General features: G+C 39.1%; 3 protein-coding genes across 3 annotated transcripts; 2 read left to right on the top strand and 1 right to left on the bottom strand.

Annotated features, from left to right (window-relative positions):
- Positions 1-475: 475 nt before the first annotated feature.
- aup1 (AUP1 lipid droplet regulating VLDL assembly factor) lies at positions 476-10,620 on the bottom strand. Its single transcript, XM_055034576.1, has 12 exons — positions 10,292-10,620; positions 9,088-9,225; positions 8,837-8,987; positions 7,743-7,930; positions 5,452-5,524; positions 4,977-5,050; positions 4,665-4,731; positions 3,887-3,989; positions 3,660-3,797; positions 2,819-2,958; positions 1,547-1,635; positions 476-867 (listed from the first exon to the last, which is right to left on the bottom strand). The coding sequence occupies exons 1-12, from the start codon at positions 10,330-10,332 to the stop codon at positions 822-824; spliced, it is 1,248 nt and encodes a 415-aa protein (XP_054890551.1). The 5' UTR covers positions 10,333-10,620; the 3' UTR covers positions 476-821.
- A 607-nt stretch (positions 10,621-11,227) lies between these two features.
- On the top strand, positions 11,228-17,716 carry ctsf (cathepsin F). Its single transcript, XM_055034575.1, has 14 exons — positions 11,228-11,617; positions 12,249-12,359; positions 12,660-12,741; positions 13,295-13,356; positions 13,457-13,529; positions 14,478-14,591; positions 14,736-14,884; positions 14,993-15,089; positions 15,181-15,261; positions 15,381-15,500; positions 16,036-16,100; positions 16,217-16,307; positions 16,415-16,473; positions 17,067-17,716. The coding sequence occupies exons 1-14, from the start codon at positions 11,381-11,383 to the stop codon at positions 17,139-17,141; spliced, it is 1,416 nt and encodes a 471-aa protein (XP_054890550.1). The 5' UTR covers positions 11,228-11,380; the 3' UTR covers positions 17,142-17,716.
- A 1,183-nt stretch (positions 17,717-18,899) lies between these two features.
- Positions 18,900-22,203, top strand: eif1ad (eukaryotic translation initiation factor 1A domain containing). Its single transcript, XM_055034574.1, has 5 exons — positions 18,900-19,062; positions 19,852-19,970; positions 20,062-20,170; positions 21,181-21,289; positions 21,364-22,203. Exons 2-5 carry the CDS (start codon positions 19,884-19,886, stop codon positions 21,596-21,598), a joined length of 540 nt encoding a protein of 179 aa, XP_054890549.1. The 5' UTR covers positions 18,900-19,062; positions 19,852-19,883; the 3' UTR covers positions 21,599-22,203.
- The last annotated feature ends 375 nt before the right edge of the window (positions 22,204-22,578 follow it).

Below are 22,578 nucleotides of genomic sequence, written 5' to 3'. Positions count from 1 at the left end.
TATTTGAAATATTCCAATTTTGTCAGGAACTAAATTTTGAGTTTTCAAATTGGCTGTACTTTAAACATAGACATATATGCAACGCATAGAAGTCTCACTTTGTGATTTAGTGCGATTGTTTATTAGGCAAGTTAAACCTTTTTAATTTTTTGGGGACATTTTAAAACATAACTTATAATTTTTTTTAAAAATCTTATAAATTAAAAACATTTTTAAAAATTCAGTGGTGGTAAAAACCTAAAACTGTTTACAAGTTGAAGGAAGGAAGGAAGGAAGGAAGGAAGGAAGGAAGGAAGGAAGGAAGGAAGGAAGGAAGGAAGGAAGGAAGAAAGGAAGGAAGGAGGGAAGAAGAAAGGAAGGAAGGAAGGAAAGAAGGAAGGAAGGAAGGAAGGAAGGAAGGAAGGAAGGAAGGAAGGATGGAAGGAAGGAAGGAAGAAAGCTCACACACCTTATGTTTGAAATAATTTCTTGAAAGCAAGGTCAAGCTGAACTTTATTTTCATCGACAACTCTGACATTATAAAAATAAATAGATGATTTACAGTCAGTGGATTGTTATACAAACCGTTATCAAAATTATGTCTCGGCCAGGATGAAGAATTAAACACATGCATAAAATCACCATTCAATGAATGTATACATGTTCTGAATACTTTGTTGCCATTATTTGCGGATAACAAAACCAGTTTTGTGTTTTTTGTTGTTTTTCCTTTTCCAGCTCGACAGGGTTGATAGAAAATAAAAATCACTTTTCAAAAGTAGACAGCAGGACAGCTTGAAGATGCCTCACTCTGACCAGTTTCCAACGATCCGACGTTTTGTTCAGTGGCCATCTTCCAGGTCCAGTCCGTGCTTCTCGATGTAACGTCTGCAGAGGACCGCTGCTGGTTAGTGAAATTAATCTCACACAAACAAACGTCATAGGCGTCACCGTTTACTGCCTGCATACGGAGGTTTAAATTAGCTCCTCATCAGCATGAATGTATGAATTCGTTTCATTTGGTTTTTTTTTCCAGAAGTGAATAACCATTCAACATCTTCAATTAAAATATAAATTTCCCTCACCTGTTTAGAGTTTCCTTTGATTAGTAGTAATTGGAACATTGATCAGTACATTTGTTTGATTTTGATGAAATGCAGTGTTTATTTTTGGTTTCCTAGATTCAAACTTGTGCATTCAATTCATACTTTAGAAATTAATTCAATTTCTTTAGTCATTTTTTCACATTGGAAAATGTTTGAATCAAAAACCCAAAGTAAATACTATATTCATGCTGATGATAAATATTCATAACAGCAGGTAAATTACATTCCTCCCCACATCGACCCCAATCATTGTGTTTTTTCAAGCATAAGAAATGTGGGATTTATTCTTTGGCCACTTGAGGGCAGCAAAAGCACATCCAAACACCCCACCTACTTTTAATGGGAACCCGCTGATGTTGCTCAGTAATCTTTTACACTGTAAAAATGTTCTGTGCAGCCATTTTTGGGTGCCAAGTTGTTTAAAACATGATATTCTTGCAGGCATTCCTCTAATCTCTCACCTTCTCGCATAATTATACAACGCCTCTTTTCTTTGCTGGAGAGACATGTGTCTGTCAGCTGGCGATCTCCCAAACGTTTTGGCAGCAGGCTATGGAGAGGAAAGGTCAAAGCATGAACCGCATTAGTCAAATAATAACTTGGACTTCCCAGGATTTTGAATACATATGACATTTGATCTACCGGGTAAAAGTTGGGACAGATTACTGCGTCTGTATATGTCTGGGCTGCAGGTCGAAGTCCACAGACCGACCAGAGACAACTCTAACTCACAATTTAGTACTTAAAGGGGCAGTTTGGGATTTTTGAATGGTTGGTTCTGCTAAATGGATCTCAGCAGTGAGTAGCTCACCTGCAGAGATCGAGTGTAAATCCAGATTTAAGCCAACAGGAAGTACAAGAGGAGACGCAAGACAACGCGAATCTCAAAAACATCACAGCAGTTTGTATGAACACTATTCCCATGACTTATATTTTACATTGCTTTAGTTTTATGAGTTGCCCAGGCCAGTAAAGTTGCACAAGTTTTGACCAGGAAGACCACTGCCTGCCTTCATTTCTTGTGAAAATAATCATTTTTTTCTGGGTCAAGTGCCGCCCGATGCCAACACCATGACAATCCAAAGATCCTTTAGGCATAAACGGCCTTGATGTTTGTGAGACTGAAGTTGTTTTAGGATGATGTTGGAATTTCTTTCTGATTTCATCCCCTCTGGCGTGAGGCGTTAGCTTCAGACTCTGGGACTAGATGATCTAGATTTATGATAAATGAAGAACCAAGAATTTATTCAAACCACGACCAGATTTGAAATTATTTTGAACCTACTAAGATTTGTTTCTGACAGGAAGTGAGGCAGAAATGTCCTAAAACACAATACAATGTAAAAAAGCAACAACAACAAAAAAAGAGAAAGAAATCATGTTGATTATTTATGCCCTTCTTAGAAACTTCCTAGGCATTAAAGAAGTCAATCATTTCTTTTAATGGATGATCAGCTTTTCAACATATTCTGACAAGTTAACTTCAGTGATGACCTTCAAGTCCTTGAGGTTGGAAGGACTTGTTGCCATTGCCAATACTAATTAAATATTCAGACAAAAAAAAAAAGTAAGTAAATAAATAAATAAAAATCGGTATTGGCCAGAACTGGTGGAGGAATGGTGCTGGGCTAACTGCTTTTTACACAACAGACGATTTTATGATTGTATCCTAGAATCAAACAGAAGTGTAGGCTCCAAGAGGTCAGTGAAGGCAGCACTTTGAATGGTCAAACCTTTATGGCAGGAGAGGATCCAGAAGAAAAGGAGCTGATCCTGGAGGCTCCGTGTGTTGATGTCCCAGTAGCTTCCATCGACGTTTCTTCTCTGTTCTCCAGCAGGTTTGTTATTGTGGTGTCAACACAGTTGGTTTTAGCTGAAAAAGAAAAAAAAAACAACCAAGAGGCAACTTAAAGAATACTGAATTATGTGAGAAACAATGCAGGACAGGTAAGCCTGTCTCAATACATAATAAATCAATTCCTCGCATGATAAATAAAAAATGAACTCGATCATTCTAATTTGGAGAAAAGCTGTTAAAGAGACTTTCTCTTCCAATATTGTTGGGAAGCGGCCATTTTGAAAAACATTTGATTTAGGCCTGTTTTCCCTGTCTAAGCTGAATGATTGCCATCTTTTAATGCAGTTGTTGGTTACAGACTTCATAATCCATTTTAATTATTGTTTTGCTTCCTTATTTTAGATCATTTCTGGGACAATTTTGTTATTGTGACAGGCCTAAACTCAGATAATTTATAGCACTTGTAGCACAAGTTGTCTTTGTTCAGTGTGGAAAAAAAGACAAATTAACTAATAATTTTGGAATAACTAACAGTAAAGAAAATATCTTCAATATTTTTATTCCACCGCTCAACTTTGTTGCAAACCCACCCACATGATTCTACCCTAGTTTTTCTTTATTAAATTTCTAATGTCATAAAAAAGTCATGCATTGTTGTGCATCTGATGTTACATATTCACCATTTTAAGGTTAAGTAAAACCTCAACGTTTTCTGAGAGCGTACCCACTTTTCAAGACGAACGCAAACAATAAGGAGTATTAAAACCGGTCCGTACCTAAATCCCTTGTAATGACACTGATTGGGACATGTGGCAGCACATCCTTCACCTGCTGGGCCATCTTAGCGATCCGGTGGTCATCTGAGCCCAGACTCTGGGCCATGAAGCCCAGCCCGATGGAGGCAGATGTGGCACCTGAAGAACACAAAACGCAGCCACTTAAAAAGTCCCGAGCTGTGAATGTGCCGCACGGGTAGATTGTCTAAAACGGCTCATTTACTTACTTGTAGTCGTTTGTGGTACTGAATGTCTTTTCCTCTTAATGTGCTCTGCTTTATCAGCTTTAGTAATCTTGGTGGAGACCAGCCCCAGTTCAATAGCGAGAAGCTGAGCAAGACGACACACGTTAGAGTTAAAAGAGGGAAAGGGAGCCAAACGAGAAGAAAGCAAATCTATTAAAATAGACAAAATTTTTTTTTTTTTTAAAACAGCATGATCAGATTCATATTTGTTTTAGGTTTTCTGTTTTTATTCAAGGGGATGTCATACAAAATATTCACAAAATGTGCCTGAATATTTGTGCATTGTGAAGAAAATACTATTGAAATGTTTGTTAGCAGCTGTGATGGCAAAAGAGTCTGACAACTTCTAAGAGGAAGGATCTGCAATGACACTCCTTTGTGCACCAAAGATGCAGCAGTCTGTCGTTAGCTGCATGTTAGCTGCAACCGACAAATTCAGATCAAGCCATAGAAAAGTCCCGCGAAAAAAACACTACACAGAACGTATGAGATTAAATGGTCCTGCCTTAACAAAATATAAGACCTGTGCTTGATGTATGCAAGGCCAATTTACAATTCTTTTAATGAATTTAAGACACTTTAAGTCCTTCATTTTATGTACATGAATTTAAGACTTTTTAAGGTGTTTATTTCAGAGAAATATTAAATGCCTGTTCATCTTAAATCTGCTTGCCAGGCATCTTGAGGTCCAATAAATTCCACTTTTGGTTTTTGATGTGTGATTAATGTCAATAAACCCCAATCAGGGGTTAATGGGTACCTCTTGGACTTTGTTGGCAAACTCCTGGGTAGATTCACCATCTTGTCTGGAAACTGGTGGGAGCCAACTGAAATAAAAGGCGATGTCAAAAACCTCATTTTTAAAGTCAGAACGCAAAGCATGTCTATACTTACTGTAGAAACTTTTATTCTCAAACTATCTCACGCTGCGGCTGAGTATCCAGCATTACTAGCTTTGAGTAGGTGAGCCAGAGGTTGTTAGTGCTGCCAAGGCAACATGTAACCATCACTGCTTTCTACCTTGACCCTATCCCTGTCTAAAAGATGTAAGTAGTGATAAAATATGTAGTACCTTACATGATACACTGTACATGGAGAGAAAAATGTCCACAGGAGGTCTGTTAGCCAGCTGGACTCTACTGTGTTCTGTTGGAAGAAACGAAACACATTGAAGATGGTTATGTTCTCATGTTACAGATGTGGAGAAAAAAATGAACAAGATTACAAAGAGAAGCTGCATTTTCTTTCAACAAACATCCTCACTTGTATTGAAGGAGTTCATCATGGAGCTGGAAGAGCTCTCTGTAACACCTGACCAGATTACTCTTAGCACTGAGATCAGATTAAAGCAGCTGCTACTTCACTTTAAATGTGTCCAATCATCAGATTTGGAACAAAGTCATATTTTGTTCGTTAAAGATTTTAACTGCTTCATTGGTTTCCTGAAAGATGAAAAGCTAAATGACGCTAATAAAGCAGCAGATGATTTAGTTTGCAAATGTTCTCCATCTATTCTGACCCGCCACACGAGTTTGAAATCCGGTTACCAAAGAAAGCAGAGGTCTGGACACCCGTAAGGCCACAGGTTGGATAGATTCAGTCAGTGTGAAAGGCCACGAGCTGAAATAGCAAACACACACACAAAAACACACATTTACTATGAAGCAAACACTATTTGGAAAACGTTCCTCCTGATATTAACAACTTTAAAATACATGTCCCATTATTGACATAAACACACCGTTATTTGCTCATTTCATTATTGATGACTGAGACGGCAAATTGAAATTAGTCGATTCTGACTAAAAACAGCAGCAGAGCTAATTAGACGGCTCACGATACCGGAGCTGAGGATGAGTCAGGAAAGTGACCGAAACGCTGAGCTGGAAAAGGAAACTGAAGACAGGAAGCACCTGGATGTGGCTGCAGCACAGCGACGAGAGAAGCAAACCCCACCTCCACATTTCTGAATCGCTACAAAGTTATTCTGTCAACCTTGACTTAAAGGTTAGATGACACACAGCTTCCTTTAATTTTTTTTTTTTTTTGAAACATAAAAAACCCAAACATTTAAAACAGAAGTGCATAAAAAATGCAAAACAGAAAACTAACTGATGATAAAATAATGTCGTTATCATCCAGCGTTTACCTCCTCTGCTCCGTTTAGATGTTTCATATTAAACAGATTTTAAAATCAGACAAAGGTAAGCCGATTCAAAAAGTGTTTTTCGGATAATGATTTCTTTCATTGAGGGGATGAAGCAGAACAAGACAACCTGGACCAACGTGAAAAAGTATTTGCTCCCCAAGCCTCATTAATAACCACCACAGAGAAAGCAGTGGCTGATTTTTTACACATTTGCAGACATAGAGCAGATCAGTGAAAAACAAAATAAAAAAGATTGATTTTGCGTGTAAGCATCAGCTGACCACCAAAACCTCAGGAAATCAGCATCAACTTATTGGCGTAACCCTAGCAACCAGTGCAGGATGTATGTTAATGCAAAGTTCAAAGGTTAAATCGGCTCCAGTACAGAAATCCAGCAAGCTTACGTGTTATGATGAATTGATTATTAAAATTATTGTCATTTAGTAATCAATTAACCATTAACTGGACAATAGAGACTCAGAACAAAGGCCCTTTGCTGAAAGAACAACATATTCTGCACAGTAAGCAAAAATTTTGTGTGTGTCTGTGTGTGTGTGTGTGTGTATATATATATATATATATATATATATATATATAAATATATATATATATATATATATATATATATATATATATATATATATACACCACACCAGACAAGACCCAAGGTGTAGGTTGTGCAAGGAGGCCCCTGAGACAGTCCAGCACATCACAGCAGGGTGCAAGATACTGGCAGGGAAAGCGTACATGGAGCGACATAACCAAGTGGCAGGCATAGTGTACAGAAACATCTGTGCAGAATATGGACTGGAAACCCCGAGATCAAAGTGGGAAACACCCCCAAAGGTGGTGGAGAACGCCAGAGCTAAGATCCTGTGGGACTTCCAGATCCAGACAGACAAAATGGTAATGGCGAACCAACCAGACATTGTCGTAGTGGATAAACAACAGAGGAAAGCCGTTGTGGTAGACGTAGCAATACCAAGTGACTGCAACATCAGGAAATCACGAGAAACTGGAGAAATACCAGGGCCTCAGGGAGGAACTGGAGAGGGCCTGGAAGGTGAAGACCACAGTGGTGCCTGTGGTCATCGGGGCCCTCGGGGCAGTAACCCCCAAACTGGAGCAATGGCTACAACAGATCCCAGGAACAACATCAGACATCTCAGTCCAGAAATGTGCAGTCCTTGGCACAGCCAAGATACTGCAGGACCTCAAGCTCCCAGGCCTCTGGTAGAGGACCCGAGCTCAGAGGATAAGAACCACCCGCGGTGGGTGAGAAGGGAATTTTTTTTTTTTTATATATATATAAGCAAAAATTTTGTGTGTGTCTGTGTGTCTGTGCATATATATATATATATATATATATATATATATATATATATATATATATATATATATATATATATATATATATATATATATATATATATTCACTGTACTAATATTAAGTTAAGCAGAAAGACCTGACCTTTTCACGTTATATTAAGAGTATTTTTTTTATCTAATGAAATAAGCCATTCAATGTGTTGTAGCACTTAAAGCAACAAAATGTTTTGTTTTTTTTTAAGAAATTGGATTATCTGTTTATTTGCATCTTTTGATGCATTTCTGCTGTGAATATTTGTGTTCCTCTATGAGATTCATATTGGCCTTGGTCAGAGGAAATGGACAGAAAGCCAGACGGACCTGAACTTGAGCAGACCGGCGCGGCCGTTGGTGGTATCTTCTTCAGGAAAGACGAGTAAAGGCGGGGCGCCATCAGCGGAGCAGTACCTCTGGAGAAACTCTCCTACCGCTTCCTGGCTGGAGGCTGAGTGGATCTCCATGAAGCCCCGGGCCCAACACATGAAGCCTGTGGAGCCCTCCAGCTGGGGCTGAGGAGCAGAGGAACAATAAATCAAGCTTCCCCGAGGCTGGACTCACCGCTTACGACAAAACATGGCAGACGAAGTCAAGTTGATTTGTTGATTTCATGGAAATCCTACATATCACGTGAAACCAGCAATAAATATTACATTTTGTCATCAATTTTAGCGTTTAAAGCTAATATTTAAAAAGTTCACGTTGTATTCTAAAGCGGCGTCTCTTCGAACATTTCTGACCTTTTACTGGACTGCTTTATTAGCTAAGCCCCTTCGTTACACATCACAGAAAAAAAAAAAAATTTTACCCCACAGCACATACATGTTGCCTCGCAAAACAATTAATATCTTTGCATATTTTCAGTGTGTTTCATTCAGATAGCATATAACAGAATCAACACAAACTAGCCCATAACTGTGGAAGTGAAAGGAAATCCTACATGTTTTAGCTGGGATGACAAATGCATGCCACACTTTTCAGGTTTTTATTTGGCAAAAATACCAAACAAAAACCATGTTTAAAACCATGCAGTCTTTCTTTTTCCTTCTCCTTTGAACATCCGATTGGCTAGTGTGGTCAGTTCATTTATGGACAGACTGAACAATATACTGAAAAAAGCCGAGCATCGCTGAAACGATCAATTAGATTAATCATGATGAATCAATTATTGAAATAATCGTCAAATAACTTAGTAGTAGATTAATCCTTAACTGGAGAATAGACTCAAAAAAGAGACAAATTGCTGAAAGAACACAAACCTATAATTAAACCAAATTTTTACAAAAAATATTATCATTTCGCATTTAAAATGAAAACAACTGTCACTTCAAATTGTGCTAAAGAAATCTCCCTTTAAACACCTTTTGCTATTTAATTGATTGGTTCTATTCAAGAAATAGAAAAACTTGAACACTCACAGTATTAAAGGGGGTCAAGAGGTTGATAATATTGTGGTCAAACTCTGTCACATGATTGCATACGTAGAGCTTGGTGTTTTTATCCCGGGAGCGAGGATTTCTCTGTCGCACGTGCATCCCGAGGACCGAGCACATGACCCTGACAACAAACCTGCAAGCAAAAACAGACATTAACGCCGATGGATTAAAGAAACACACAGAAAAAGCATAAAGAACAATGCCGAAGGCACGCCACCTTCACCGGTACTTGCCTCCGCACAAAGCTATCTGGGATTGCGCAGCTGACCAGGAAAACATGAATGCCAATAAAAATCCGCATCAGCATCAAACAAACGCCAACCGGGGAGTAGATGAGCAGCAGCAGGAGAGCCACAGCATCTTTGGGAAACCTGCACACAGATCGTTTCAATTCCACAGGAGGAAAATCAAATCAACTCAAAGCAAGCATACCTAACATCTCTAAGTAAAGGCGAACTTCTTACAAAAGCCACAGGCAAGCAAACACACCAGCTGGACTAAAATGGGGCAAGTCTCCAGGTGTTTCATGTCAAAATTCCCCATTTCTTTTAGGACCATTTTCAAGCGTCAATAAAATTCACTGTGGATTTATGGCTGACATTCCTACCGTGGTTCTGCAGTTGATCAACAGGAATAAAATAACTTCATTCCCTCTTTTAGAAAATTACTGCATGCACATGTTGACAAAATAAGCTAATTAAAAAACACCTTTATTTTGCAACAGATATTTCCATTTAAAACTGGCAAAGCGGAACTGAAGTCAAACTCTCCAGCATGTGCCTCAAACTTGACAAATAAATCTGATTCTGATTTACTGTCATCTGACACTAACGTACATAAGCAGAAATTTACCTTTTTTTTATTGTGGTCGCACACCTATGTGTAAACAAGCAGACTCACCACTTGCCATTTGAACAGACATCACTGAATGTTGTCTTTCATTTCCAATGACTTATTACACGTGTCCTTCGTGTGCAGTTCTTTGACATCAAATTCCCACTGAAGCGTGACAGAAGTAGTCTTTCCTTTTATACAACAGTAAAACAACACGTTTATTAAACTTACCTAAACCAAATACTCCTTCGAGCAGGATGACATGAACACAAACTCCACAATAGAGGCAGCGTTATTTTGAGATATCTAACTAGATGAAGCAGTGATCCATGTCCTTACCAGTGCTGGGACGTGCACCCTAAATAAAGTTCCAGAGTAACTAATAGCAACATGATGTCTCTGCTACTTGGCTAACTAGCCTATCGTGTTTCTTTTCGAATGTTTTAACTCCCTGTGACACGTCTGACCTGTAAATGCATCATGTATCCGTCACCGATAAGTTCGTAACACATCGAGGGACACACGGAGGAGCACAGCCCCCCACCACTGGCTTTATTCTGGTTAAACAGGGAGTTCTAGTTAGCCTGCCGTTAGCTGACTTACCGACGAAAGTCAAACATGTCCTCAATCCCCCGAGTCTCCATGTCTGCCTGTCGGACTTTGGCTTGGCACACAGGCTAATGCTAAGAATACCACCTGACCTCTAAATGCGGGTGAGTCATTACGTTCACAGCGGCGCTATGGTCCTCCGCTGGGTGAACTGGGAACCAGCTAGCCTTGTCGTTCACTCGATAAACTGGCAACACAGGAAAATAGAACGAGCAGCTAGGTGGGTTAGCATAGCAGCTATCAACAGATGCTACTTCCCGTAGGATGGCCACACTTCCTGTTAGGACCCTCTAAAATAAAGTTGTTTGTTTTTTGTTGTTGAGCTGTGGGTTTGTACTGATTAGACTCCGAAAGTTTAACTTGGATTTATGTACAGTATTTCTAAATTACACATTTTATCGTTTTCTAGTGTTGTTTTTCAAATCAAGCAATTTAATTTCAAAATAAAGTGTGGTAGAAAAAAAAATCCCTGGAGACTTTGTCTCCCTCTGGTGTTTGAATTGGGAACTTTGAAATTACACAAAAATCAGAAGGCTAATTAAAATATGTTACATTTATGTACATATAAAAAGAAAAAACTAATTTATAATTCATTAATACCTTGAACCACTTCAGAACTTTGAGTTCAATTGTTTTTTCAATTGTTTTATTCCTAAAAATGTGCAAATAATGCAGATTGCAAATATAACTGTCTCATACACTGTAAATAAATTGTTGGGTATATCATCTGTTGACAATTATTTATGTAAATCACGCATTGTTTATGAAAACAAATAAACATCACATATAAATAGACTTTTCCCCCCGTTTTCTTCTCTCCAACTTTCTGAGGCTCTCTGTCGCCCCCTAGTGTCCTCCTCGCGGCATAGGGCAATTTTCTTCAACAAAATCCTCTCATTTAATCTCGCAGGCTCCTCCCACATGCAGTCACGTTTGTTTGGCAACAAGAGCAGCTCGTTTGTGCAATAGCCGCAGTTGACCCGATATTGATTGTTATTTCTGGGGAAACAAGCAGGGCGCGTTTAAATCCAGCGCAGACTGAACGCCGGTCCCTTTTCCTCCTGTTAGCGCCCAGCAGTCAACATGAGGGTCGGAGTCCGTTGCTGCCCTCTCATCCTCTGCGTGGCCCTGGTCTCCGTGTTCGGCCTGGGCGAAGACCTCGACCGGCCTCTGTTCGGGCTTCCCGGCTCTCCTATCCGGCTTCACGAGTCCGACCCGGACCTGAGGAAGGTTCTGGCGTTCGCGGAGGAGCGATACAACCGGGGCTCCAACGCTGTGCACCTCCGCCGAGTCAGCCGCTTCGTCTCCGCCACTAAACAGGTGAAAACAATTATTTATTCATTGTTTAAATTATTGTGTCTTATCGGTGCTTTTGATCATTTAAGAGTCAGTTCGGTATCATTAAATGTCTGTGTTTACAACGATGCGTCATGTGAGGTCCAGACGGAAGGATAAAGCCATAATTTCAGGATAAAAGCACGGACTACATGGTACAGAACAAAAGCTGATGTGCGTTTTTTGAAGAATATGTTTATTTCAAAGCTATCTAATTATTACTACAATAATTCCCCATTAAATGGCGTGAAATAGACGTACCATTAGTGTAAAACTTCAATTCTTAAAAGCGTCTTTTCCTAACCGGAAGCGTCGACACACCACCACCAGAGAAGCCATATTCCTAAAATATCTATTTTTCTGCTAAAAAAGGAGAACGTTCTCAATGACTTATGTCTGAATAAATAAATAAATATGACTGCCTGGAATCTTTTTTTTTTAACAGTCTAATAATAGGCGCATTTTGCATTTTAAAAAGTAGTTTATACAACACTGGTATTGCATTGACTATTTTTGCAGTGAACTGTGCAGCCCCAACGTCAGTCGATTTCTAAATCCTTTTTGTGGAGAACTGCATTTCTTTCTCGCAAATTCCACATTTCCGTCTGTTTTTCAGCTGGTGAAGGGAATCCGCTACACCTTAACTGTGGAGCTGAGCAACACCCAGTGTAAGAAATCTGCCATGCTCAGGACCTGTGACTTCTATCCTGAGCCTCAGAAACTTAAGGTACGCTGTGAGAGTGACAGACAGAAACAGATTAAGCAACAAACAGGAAGTCGCCGGCCTGATGGAAAGGATACTAAATGCCTGTGTTGTTTAATGTTGCATGCAGCAGTGCCTCTTGTTTGTTCAGGCATAAATGTCAGCACTGATCTAGTCTTGTGACATGACTGGCTGTAACTTTGGGCAGGCTTGTGCAACTCTCTGACATAAGTATATATATATATTGTAGGACGTGAACAAACACATGATTCTGATGATATTAATGTCTGTTGTTTTTCGTTCTGGTGTGTTTTCCTGAATCAGACTGAAGTGTGTGTGTTTGAAGTGTGGGACATTCCCTGGCAGGCCACCACCAGCCTCCTGAAACAGAAGTGCCAGCCTAAAGGTCGGTCAGTCAGACGAGTGGATCGCTCCTTCTGATAGACCTCATCTTTCTTTTCTTTTTTTTTATTAATTCATCTTATGTTTTTAATTTCCGTATGCATATATTTTAATTTATTTATACGTGTTGTCTCATTGAGATCCAAGATCTAATGTATTAGAGAGACCTGGTTTCCTACATCAAGCAACAACAAAAAACTGGAAAGACAGCAAAACAAAACTATATTCACAGGTCTTTTCTTTTCTCTGACTAAAGTATTCTCAGGCTAATTGCAATATCAGGTGATCCACATTGACATTAAGCAGACCAAAAAAAAATCACCCTTATTTGTATTTTCAGCATGATCTTGTTTGTTCAATCTGACCTTTGTGTTACATAACCGGGATCAATGAGATAAATTAGGCAAAGGGTGATGAGTCAATGTCTAATGTTAGCCTTCACCTCGCTAAAGCTTCTATTACTGCTACTTGGAGCTGTTGGTTTTAAAACAAATCTACATTTAACAACGTGAAGCCGAAGCACGGGTTTAATGACTAACATGATCTCCTCGTTCCAGTTGGTCGAGTCTCAGAACAGCCCAACAAGACAGAGGCTCAATCCACCGTCCGGCCCTCAGAGGTAAAAAACAAAAAAAACAAAAAGCAGCTTAGTGAGGTCTTGTCAATGTTTTGTCATGTGCCCCAGCAGTCGTTTATTCTCTTTGTTCTCTCTGTGGTAGGAGTCCATGGAGCTGCTGGGCCAGTTTAAAGAGTTCATGCTTAAATACAATAAGCTCTACAGCAGCCAGGAAGGTGAGCGGTTTGCAGACGTTCACACAATCCAGCACACACACTGAGTCACATTTTGGTGCACAGACACTGAACCTTTTGTGCTTGCAGCTCATTGTGTTCACCCCGAAGGGAAAACACGCTCACAAGTCAGCCCACATTCAGCTCCATGTGAACCCAGAGTGCTGTAAAAATGTTAAACACGCAAAACCTAAAGGATAACAGCAATCTTATCAAGAGAATTTATTTAAAGCAGTTTTCAAACAATGTTTTACTTTTTTTAAGAGGAAAAAGTTTGTAAAAATGAACTTGGCACTATTTGGGAAAACTAGTTGTCCACTTTATAAAATTTCGTAACTGTGATTAATCACAGTTTCTTAACCGCTGAGTTAGCTGTGGGCATTGATCATATCGTTTATCATTTATCATAAAAATGTCTTATGGTAAGAATTCTGATTTATCATAATTTATTTTCAATTTCAATGAATAATGTTAAAAAAAAACCTGATGTAATTGTAAATGCTATTTATAGTTATATGTAGAGGAAACTGGATGAAACAAGAAAGGGCACATCACCTGGCAGTATTTCAGATATGTATGACAAAAAACTGATAGATAAGTATCGTTATCGACCGATACGAAACCCTAATATTGTAATATGTTTTCGAGCCATATCGTCCAGCCCTAAACATAATACATAAGTTTAATGGAAAAGGAGCATGGAGCAGCAGTAAAGTTTAATTACTGTAGAGTTTTAGCCAAGACATAGAAGCCAAAAGGAGTCAAATCTAAAACTTCAATTTCCGGGCTCAATTTGGAAAATGACTAGCTTACCCGAAGTGCTAATCAAAGAAGATTACAAACGTTTGTTGGCATGTATTTAGAAAGGTTAGGCAGAAATCCCATGAAGTATTAATCTGACATTGCATGTTGTGATGTTAAATATTGTCTTTGTTCATGTTTCCACGACAGAGGCTGACAGGCGACTACGGATCTTTCACGAGAACCTGAAAACGGCCGAGAAGCTCCAGTCTTTGGATCAAGGTTCAGCTGAGTACGGCGTTACCAAGTTCAGCGACCTAACTGGTGCGTGCAACCGTGTGCCGTCCGGCTATTTCCGACGAGGAAATGTATCTTCTGCTTCTAACAATGCAGCTCTGCGTCAACTCGACACTTTTCCGGTATCGCAAACGTTTCAGCTTTGTATTCTCTCCATCTGTGTTCGTCCAGAGGAGGAGTTTCGTTCCACGTACCTGAACCCGCTTCTCAGTCAGTGGACTCTTCATCGTCCAATGAAACCCGCCCCCGCTGCCAAAGGCCCCGCCCCTGACAGCTGGGACTGGAGGGATCATGGAGCCGTTAGTCCAGTGAAGAACCAGGTGACGCCAAGCAGAAGAGTTAATAACCCAGGGCTCACCCTGTTGGGAATAACAAATTGACGTAGCGCAGGGATGTTTCTGAACCCTCATTGTGTGTGTGTTTGGTAGGGCATGTGTGGATCTTGCTGGGCGTTTTCTGTCACAGGAAACATCGAGGGCCAGTGGTTCCTGAAAAATGGGACTTTGCTGTCACTTTCAGAGCAGGGTAATTCGTCCTCACAGATTATGACTGAAAAAGCAATGAAAACAGTCAGTTTTTCATGAAATCAATGGCTCATACACACTCTCCTTTGCAGAGCTGGTTGACTGTGACGGACTGGACCAGGCATGCAGAGGTGGACTGCCGTCAAACGCTTATGAAGCTATTGAAAAGCTGGGTAAGAAACAGCTTCAACAGTAACAAACAGAAAACTGAAAAGGAAGGATTTAAGTATAAATAAGCTTATGTTACATCTATATATATTTCATGTGTGTTTGTCTCTCCCGTGCCATTAAGGCGGCCTGGAGACAGAAACGGATTACTCCTACAAAGGACACAAGCAGAATTGTGATTTCACTGACAGGAAGGTGGCTGCCTACATCAACAGCTCGCTGGAGATTTCCAAAGACGAAAAAGGTAAGCAAAGGGGTGGGCATTTATCGTATCGTTTATCATTTATTGTGATACATTTTTTATCGTGGAAAGAATTTTGATTTGTTGCTGTCACAATAAATTCCAATCAATGATGTTTAAAAATCCCCAAAACTGTCCTAATTTATGACTTTCGTAGATCTATTCTTTTCTTCGCTATTTGTTCAATAAAAGCGTTAATAAAGACCGATAAATTTGAAAATAGTGACTGTTTAGTGGTACAAATCACACTTATTTACGTGACTGGTGTCTTAAAGAAGCGTATCCCACAAGGGGAATGTTTTATTCAAAAGAACATTATTTATGTTTGTGGGGTGATAATTGCCGCAACACACAGTAGAATTAAGAAGGATTTAATAAACCGTTATTATCGTCAATTTATCGTTATCACATTAGTACCGCAAAATATTGTAATAAAACCGCAAGTCCGTATGGTAAGAGAGTCAATATTCTGCGAGTAGGGCATCACAGTGTCATTAAATAGGCAAATGTTTTACCGCTTTATTCTTGTTCTTCTCAGAAATTGCTGCTTGGTTGGCAGAGAAAGGACCGATCTCTGTTGCTCTGAATGCCTTCGCGATGCAGGCGAGTGATTTACTTCTTCATTCCGTTTCTCCGTTTGGTCTGATGCAACTTGTGCTATTTTTGTCAAACCATAAAATTTGCCTTTACAGTTACGGTTGTCCTTCATATTCCTGTAGTTCTATAGAAAGGGCGTTAGTCACCCACTGAAGATCTTCTGCAATCCGTGGATGATCGACCACGCTGTGCTGCTGGTGGGATATGGTGAACGTGAGTAAATTACTCCTCCCCTAGGTCGTAGTTTAATGACGTCTATTGACTTTAGTTTGTGATTCAGGGCATTTACAACTGTTTTCATGATGCTGTTACTCTTTCAGGAAATGGAATCCCATTCTGGGCCATCAAAAACAGCTGGGGGGAAGACTTTGGAGAGGAGGTACAAGAATAACAAAATTTACCACTAGCTTTACTTGATTCAAGTTAAATCTAGGTTACAGGAATGCAGATATGCTGGCAGATGTGTAGAATCCTACATTCATGTTGTTTTGCAGGTGCACCGATAAATCAGCCCCAATTTCCTTATCGGACAATATTTTAGTCAGCTTTCTTCATATAAATTAATATTTACAATATTAATTTATATGAAGAAACACAATAGGCTAGTTAGCCAATAACAAATTATTCCATCATAGTTCATTTCTGTTGGCACACAAACAATTACAGCGGCACTATTCTGTAAGTACCAACATCACTTGCAATGGTTAATTATATAATTTACCTTCCCATCCTGTTTTTCTCTGTTTACCGATTTCTTTTTTCAGTATGAGGTTATGCTAGTGCAATAAAATTTCAACTTATTCCAAGGCTTTTTAAGCTTCTTTACCAATAAATTGAGTACGGTGTTGTAAATATGTCTAGGTCTGGTGTAAATATAACTCTGCTTGATATCATAATGCATTAAACTAGAATATTTTATTTTATTGTAAAGAAGGTATGAATTTTTTTGTATTCTGTTTGTCTCCTCTGCAGGGTTACTACTACCTTTACAGGGGGTCCAATGCATGTGGAATCAACGAGATGTGCTCTTCAGCTGTTGTCAACTAACCTTCATGCTACATGTACTGTACCAGCCACCAGGTACAATGACATCAGCTCACAAAAAGCACAGGAACAAACTGCATGAGGATCCAAGTGAAGATACTTCCAAGTTCTAACAATGTTCCGTTAAACCATTTGCTGTATTGTACCGTCATACCTCCCACCTCATGCCTACCTACTCTGTCAGACCAGCTCTACTGACCTTAGCTTTGATGTTACTGTGAAACTTTGCTGTAATTTGAAACTAGATTTTGTTTGCACATTTCATTCCATTGTTTCAGCAGAGGCAGCATCAGTTGTAACTCATCTCTACTAGCAATAAACCTGCTTGTGTTCGAGGTATTGTGAAACTTAGACTATGTCTATGCAGTGTTTTTCTTTCTTTTTTTTTAAGTTCTGTCACTAGTTGTTGTGCTAATGGTATTAATTGAGATTTCTGTTTCCAAGGCAAGGTTTGCACAGGACTATCAAACTCCAATAGCAACTGCTGTGAGAGTGGAAAAAAACAATGTTTGAATAAAATGTGGGAATTCAGAAAAAAGGTTCATTTGGTGTCTGAAATAAATCACTTTTTGCTCAGACATTTGGAATCATAAAAGGACTCAGTGAATTATTATTATCCAGCCATTGTCTGTGCAAGGTCTACATGGTGCATTTCTCCAGCTGTCCTTGGACAAGAGGTGCTATCAGGTTTCCAGCCCATCACAAGGCAACATACACAGAGTCATGCCTACACACACTCACATAAGCATTCAACATATTTACACTTAAGTAAAAAGTAGCTTTGCAACAAATTATTCAAGAAACAAAAGTATTCTGCGAAGAGACTACTCAAATACAGTGTAACTGTTCATACAGTGTGATTTAATATTTAAAAATTATGGAGGAAGAAAAACAAGTATATGAAGTTATGTGCAACTTTTGTTGTTTTTTTTAGTACAAATCAATACAAATAACATAAATACAAAACAAATTCAAGCAGAAGAAATGCTAGACTTGTTTTGAAATACAACATTTAGGAGAGGAATACAGCAAGTAATCCACAGAATGAGGAAAAGTATTTGCAGTGACAAGATATGGTGTTTACTGAATCTTCACTTTATCTCCAAATGGCAGGTAGGAAATTACAACAGAACAACAAAGCTCGTCTGGAAACAAGATGTCTGCCTTTCACATCAGTGGCAGATCTGTTTATTCAGTAAAGGCCTCAGTATCTATTTTACTCAAATAGAAGAAGAAATGCTTCATAATAACATAACTCAACCACAAACAAGAAGTATGGTGTAGTTACACTACTTCTAAAAGTATTCCTGTACCCAAACATTACTGACGTAAGTTTTTACTGCCCACATCTATGCAGTGCAGATAAATTAACCATTGGGCTCCAGCACCCGTTCAGGAAGCCAATGGTATTCTTATTTGCGTCTCACAAGCATTGAAATGTTGGTGATCTTGAACATTGCTCTGATTTCTGAAAGAATTCAAATCCCATAATGCAAAGTAGCAATTACCCAGGAACTAGCTAAATCTTACTTCCGCAGAAAGACACCTGTAAGATTAAAAAAAAATAATTGTTTCCCAGTTCGCAATGATGTTTAATATTTTAAATGGAGGACAGTATATTACTATTGACTGGATTTTCATTTCAATTTATTCATAATTATCAGGAAAGCATGTGACAAAAGAGCAAAGCTTTTTTTAAAAGAAGGTAAATAAAATATTTCCGCTTTTACTTTGAAAGTAAGAAAGACGTTAACACCGGAAGTGAGACGTTTGTTTTTGGTGTTTTCAGAAAACGCGACAGCATGTGGCATATTCATTGATAGAAAATACCCTGTTACTCTGCTCTGCTTTTCTGCTCCCCTTTTCGTCGCTGTTAGGAAACATACTTCGTTTTGAAACGTGACTTTTGTCTCTAGTTTTCAAGGTAGGAGCGGAAATACAAGCAGTAGCTTTCAGCGTAGCCAGCGTTACCAGGACTAGCATATCGAGCTAAGGTCTTCGTATAATTCATAAATTATGTATGGTATTAAGAATATGATCGCATTCAAAGGTAGCATATTCGAGTGTGTTTGCTTTTTTTTTTTGATCACTTTTGTAACTCTTTGTAGTTGTCGACACTTTGATAGGGGATAGCTAACTAAGCTAACAGCAATGTTTCCAGGTGTAACACAACGTTCTGTAATCATGCAATTTACGGACTATGACAGGATTTCCGTTTCATTTAAAACATTTAATTAAGAGTTTCCAAATGTAGTTATCTAGCTTTTCTTCAAGTCTACAGGTCTGTTAATTGATCGGTGTGTCAAACTCTGTGATTTAATTTTTTTTTACCAGCCATGTGAAAATTATGTCAGTATAATGTGTTTGTTAACCGCATGAATATTGTCCCTTGCAGTAGCAGCGATACAGTTACGTAAAAGAGATGTGACATATTATAGTTTGTGTCGTCACAATAATATCGCAAATATCGTGATAAAACTCTAAAGAACATATCGCCCACCCCTACGAATTAGTGGTAGTATTTCAACATGACAATTTTTTAAAATTTTGCTTTCTGTTGTCTGATGAGTCATACAGTTATTCCCATCTCTATTTGTGCTGATTTTGTTTTCCCTTTCTGAGTATTTCGAGTTTGACAAAGTATGCTGAAGTGTCTGCAGAACATGTACAGAATCTATTCTGACTGTTTTGTCATTTCATTTTTCTCCTCAAGCTGGCGAAGGAAACCGTTACCCATAACTTAAAATGTCACAGGCCACAAAACGCAAACATGTTGTGAAGGAAGTTCTGGGAGACCTCATCACTCCCACGGAGAACCAGCAGATTGTGAAGGTAAACATATCAAGGTGCAGGTCAGAAACAACAGTCAGGAGGACGTTTTAACCATTTCCTGTCTCCTTTCTCCACCTGCACTCTCTCACAGGTGACTGGTAGCCGTGGTAACAACCTCCACGAAGCGGTCACGGCTCAGGGCGAGACGTTCCTGGTTAGCATGCCCACCAAGTTCCGCAAGAATATCTGGATCAAGAGAGGTAATTTCTGGAGAAGGATTATTTTTCCGGAAATGAAGTCATTGAGCCATTCATGAGTATTTAAAGATATGTAATAGGGCGATTTGTGTTTAAATATACCCATATCCGATGATATTGGTGTCATGATCGATATTTATTAACATTATATATATCTTACTACCCTTTCAACATCTTCAAGTAAACAGTCACACTACTGACATTGCTTCCCTGCTTCATTTAACCTCCCCACAATCCTGTGCTGCACCACTATCTCTGTCACATGACCAAAGAACCCATCTTCCTCCATGTCCACAAACAAACGGTGTAAATAATGAAAATAAATATCTGTTGGTAATAGCGACCCAGTTTTCTTTACTGGAGCGAGACTGATATGTTAAAAAATGATGAAGATCAGCAGACATGCCTGTGTGTTAACGTGAGATGCATTTCCAGCAATGATGTAATTGTGCAAATTAGTTCCGAAAAAAAAATAATTCACCCACTGATAACACAGCAATTTCGAAAAAACACAATTTCCACTAAAAAAAAGACAACTTGAGCTGGGGTGAAGCCGGTTTTGGTCAAATTGAAATGAGCGTATTTCACAAAACTTTGAGGGAGACACTTTATTTTTTGCGTCACATGAGTCACCTGATCAACAACTGGAAGTCAATACAGGCAGTCACTACAGAAAAGATGGAGACGACAGGAAGTGGGAGAACGATGCGAGGCATGCTTTTAACGCCCTGTCATGTGAACAAACATATTCACATGTGATTTTAATTGCTCTTCTTATTTAAAGGAAACGCCACAATTGATAAAATTGTGTGTATTCAACATTGGCAAAATATCAACAAAGTTTTATGCATTTTGTAACCAAAATGCAGCTATATCCTGTTTTGGGAAAACAGCTATTACAGGGGAATACTCTATATTGTGTTAATAAGTTAAATTGTGATCACTCTAAGTTAATATTTGCCTTAAATCGTTATATATATAAATTTCATGCGTAATTCCATTGTAATTCTCAGGTGATTATGTCATCGTGGATCCTATTGAAGAAGGGGAGAAGGTGAAGGCAGAGATCAGTTTCATTCTCTACAAGGATCACATTCAGGACCTGCAGAAACAGCAACTCTGGTAAGTCGAATCCCAAACTCCCGTCAGAAGAAGAGCAGTGGAAGCCTCCTGAACCATCAAGTGTCTCCTTTAAGGCCCGAGGGTTTCATGGAGGAGCAGTCATCGCAGGACAAGACGAGCAGCAAGGAAGAGGAGGCAGATGGGAGAGACGAGGAGGAGGAAGGAAGCGACTCCGAAGACGACGACAGCGACCTCTTTGTGAACACAAACCGCAGTAACTACCAGTACAGTGAGAGCGAAGATGAGGACGACACTGAGGAGGAGGAGGAGGAAGAAAACGAGGAGAAAAGGACAGAAAATGGATCATAGCAGCTTGTGAGCTCGGAAGATCCAGTGACTCTCTGACTGATCCTGATTCCACGATGATTTCAAATGTTTGTTCTTGTGCAATGGCTCCCTCTGCAGGCCAGCTGTGAGAGAACAGCTGAGGGCTGGAGTGGCTGGGCTCCTTCAGTGAACCTAAATGCTGTTGTTTTTGCTGAAAACCATCTAAAATGTTCCAGTGAAACTTAAATACAATTAGAAGAAGCACCAGATATGTTCCTGTCTTCCCGGTAAAACTTTTAAGCCTCATTTTTCGGGTCGGTTTCTGCAACAGCCCTAAACTGCAAACTGCAACAATTTATTTGATCTCCAATTATTGCTTCAATGGGATAAATAAATCAATAAAAAGTGTAAACAATATTTTACTGAAATAACAAACATATTTTGTCAGCTTGATAGTTACTTTTCCCCTTTGCCGTTTTCCTGTTTTGTTTTGTCACTTTTCACTACTAGATGATTTGGGCCAACAGCCTTTATTTGTCCCAAATAGGGAAATGTCCTGTAGTTGCTTTTTTAGGCAATTGTTCAAAATGTTTTTCTATGATTTACTGTATGTTATGGTTATATTCAATAAATGATGTTTACCAAGAGGAGTTTGTTCAGTTACTTTTGTTTCCTCAGTGATCCTGGCTAACAGGGATCATGTTACATTTAAAATACGGTGTCTTCAAAATAACCAAACTAAACTGTGGGATTTAAAAAGGGCAATATTATGTAAAAATAACTTATTTATTTTTTCTTAGCTTTATGTATTCCCTCCCCCACTCAGCTCCTTCAGACTAGCCAGCAGCAATTAGCAAACACATGTTAGAACTACACATCTGCTGAGCACAGCATAAGAACCACTTCTCAGTGCGACGCCGGTAAAAACGGTGTCAAACTGAGAAATGTGACATTTTGAAGGAAACAGCAGGAGCTCCTTACAAAGTCAAATTTCTTTTACGTCATATTTGATATGTACAGGA

Source organism: Poeciliopsis prolifica, unplaced genomic scaffold (assembly GCF_027474105.1).
Source record: "Poeciliopsis prolifica strain line A6 unplaced genomic scaffold, Auburn_PproV2 SCAFFOLD009, whole genome shotgun sequence".
Lineage (NCBI taxonomy): Eukaryota > Metazoa > Chordata > Actinopteri > Cyprinodontiformes > Poeciliidae > Poeciliopsis > Poeciliopsis prolifica.
Note: the sequence above shows the minus strand (reverse complement) of the source record. Positions and strands in the feature narration are given on the sequence as shown.

Coding starts and splice junctions, on each gene's coding strand:
- aup1 (XM_055034576.1), bottom strand. CDS start 10,332: ATGGAGACTCGGGGGATTGAGGACATGTTTGACTTTCGTCG. Junction 9,226..10,291: donor GACATGTTTGACTTTCGTCG/GTAAGTCAGCTA, acceptor ATCTGTGTGCAG/GTTTCCCAAAGATGCTGTGG. Junction 3,798..3,886: donor AGTACCACAAACGACTACAA/GTAAGTAAATGA, acceptor TGTGTTCTTCAG/GTGCCACATCTGCCTCCATC.
- ctsf (XM_055034575.1), top strand. CDS start 11,381: ATGAGGGTCGGAGTCCGTTGCTGCCCTCTCATCCTCTGCGTGGCCCTG. Junction 16,101..16,216: donor TGAATGCCTTCGCGATGCAG/GCGAGTGATTTA, acceptor ATATTCCTGTAG/TTCTATAGAAAGGGCGTTAG. Junction 16,308..16,414: donor GCTGGTGGGATATGGTGAAC/GTGAGTAAATTA, acceptor TTACTCTTTCAG/GAAATGGAATCCCATTCTGG.
- eif1ad (XM_055034574.1), top strand. CDS start 19,884: ATGTCACAGGCCACAAAACGCAAACATGTTGTGAAGGAAGTTCTGGGA. Junction 20,171..21,180: donor GAATATCTGGATCAAGAGAG/GTAATTTCTGGA, acceptor TGTAATTCTCAG/GTGATTATGTCATCGTGGAT. Junction 21,290..21,363: donor CTGCAGAAACAGCAACTCTG/GTAAGTCGAATC, acceptor GTCTCCTTTAAG/GCCCGAGGGTTTCATGGAGG.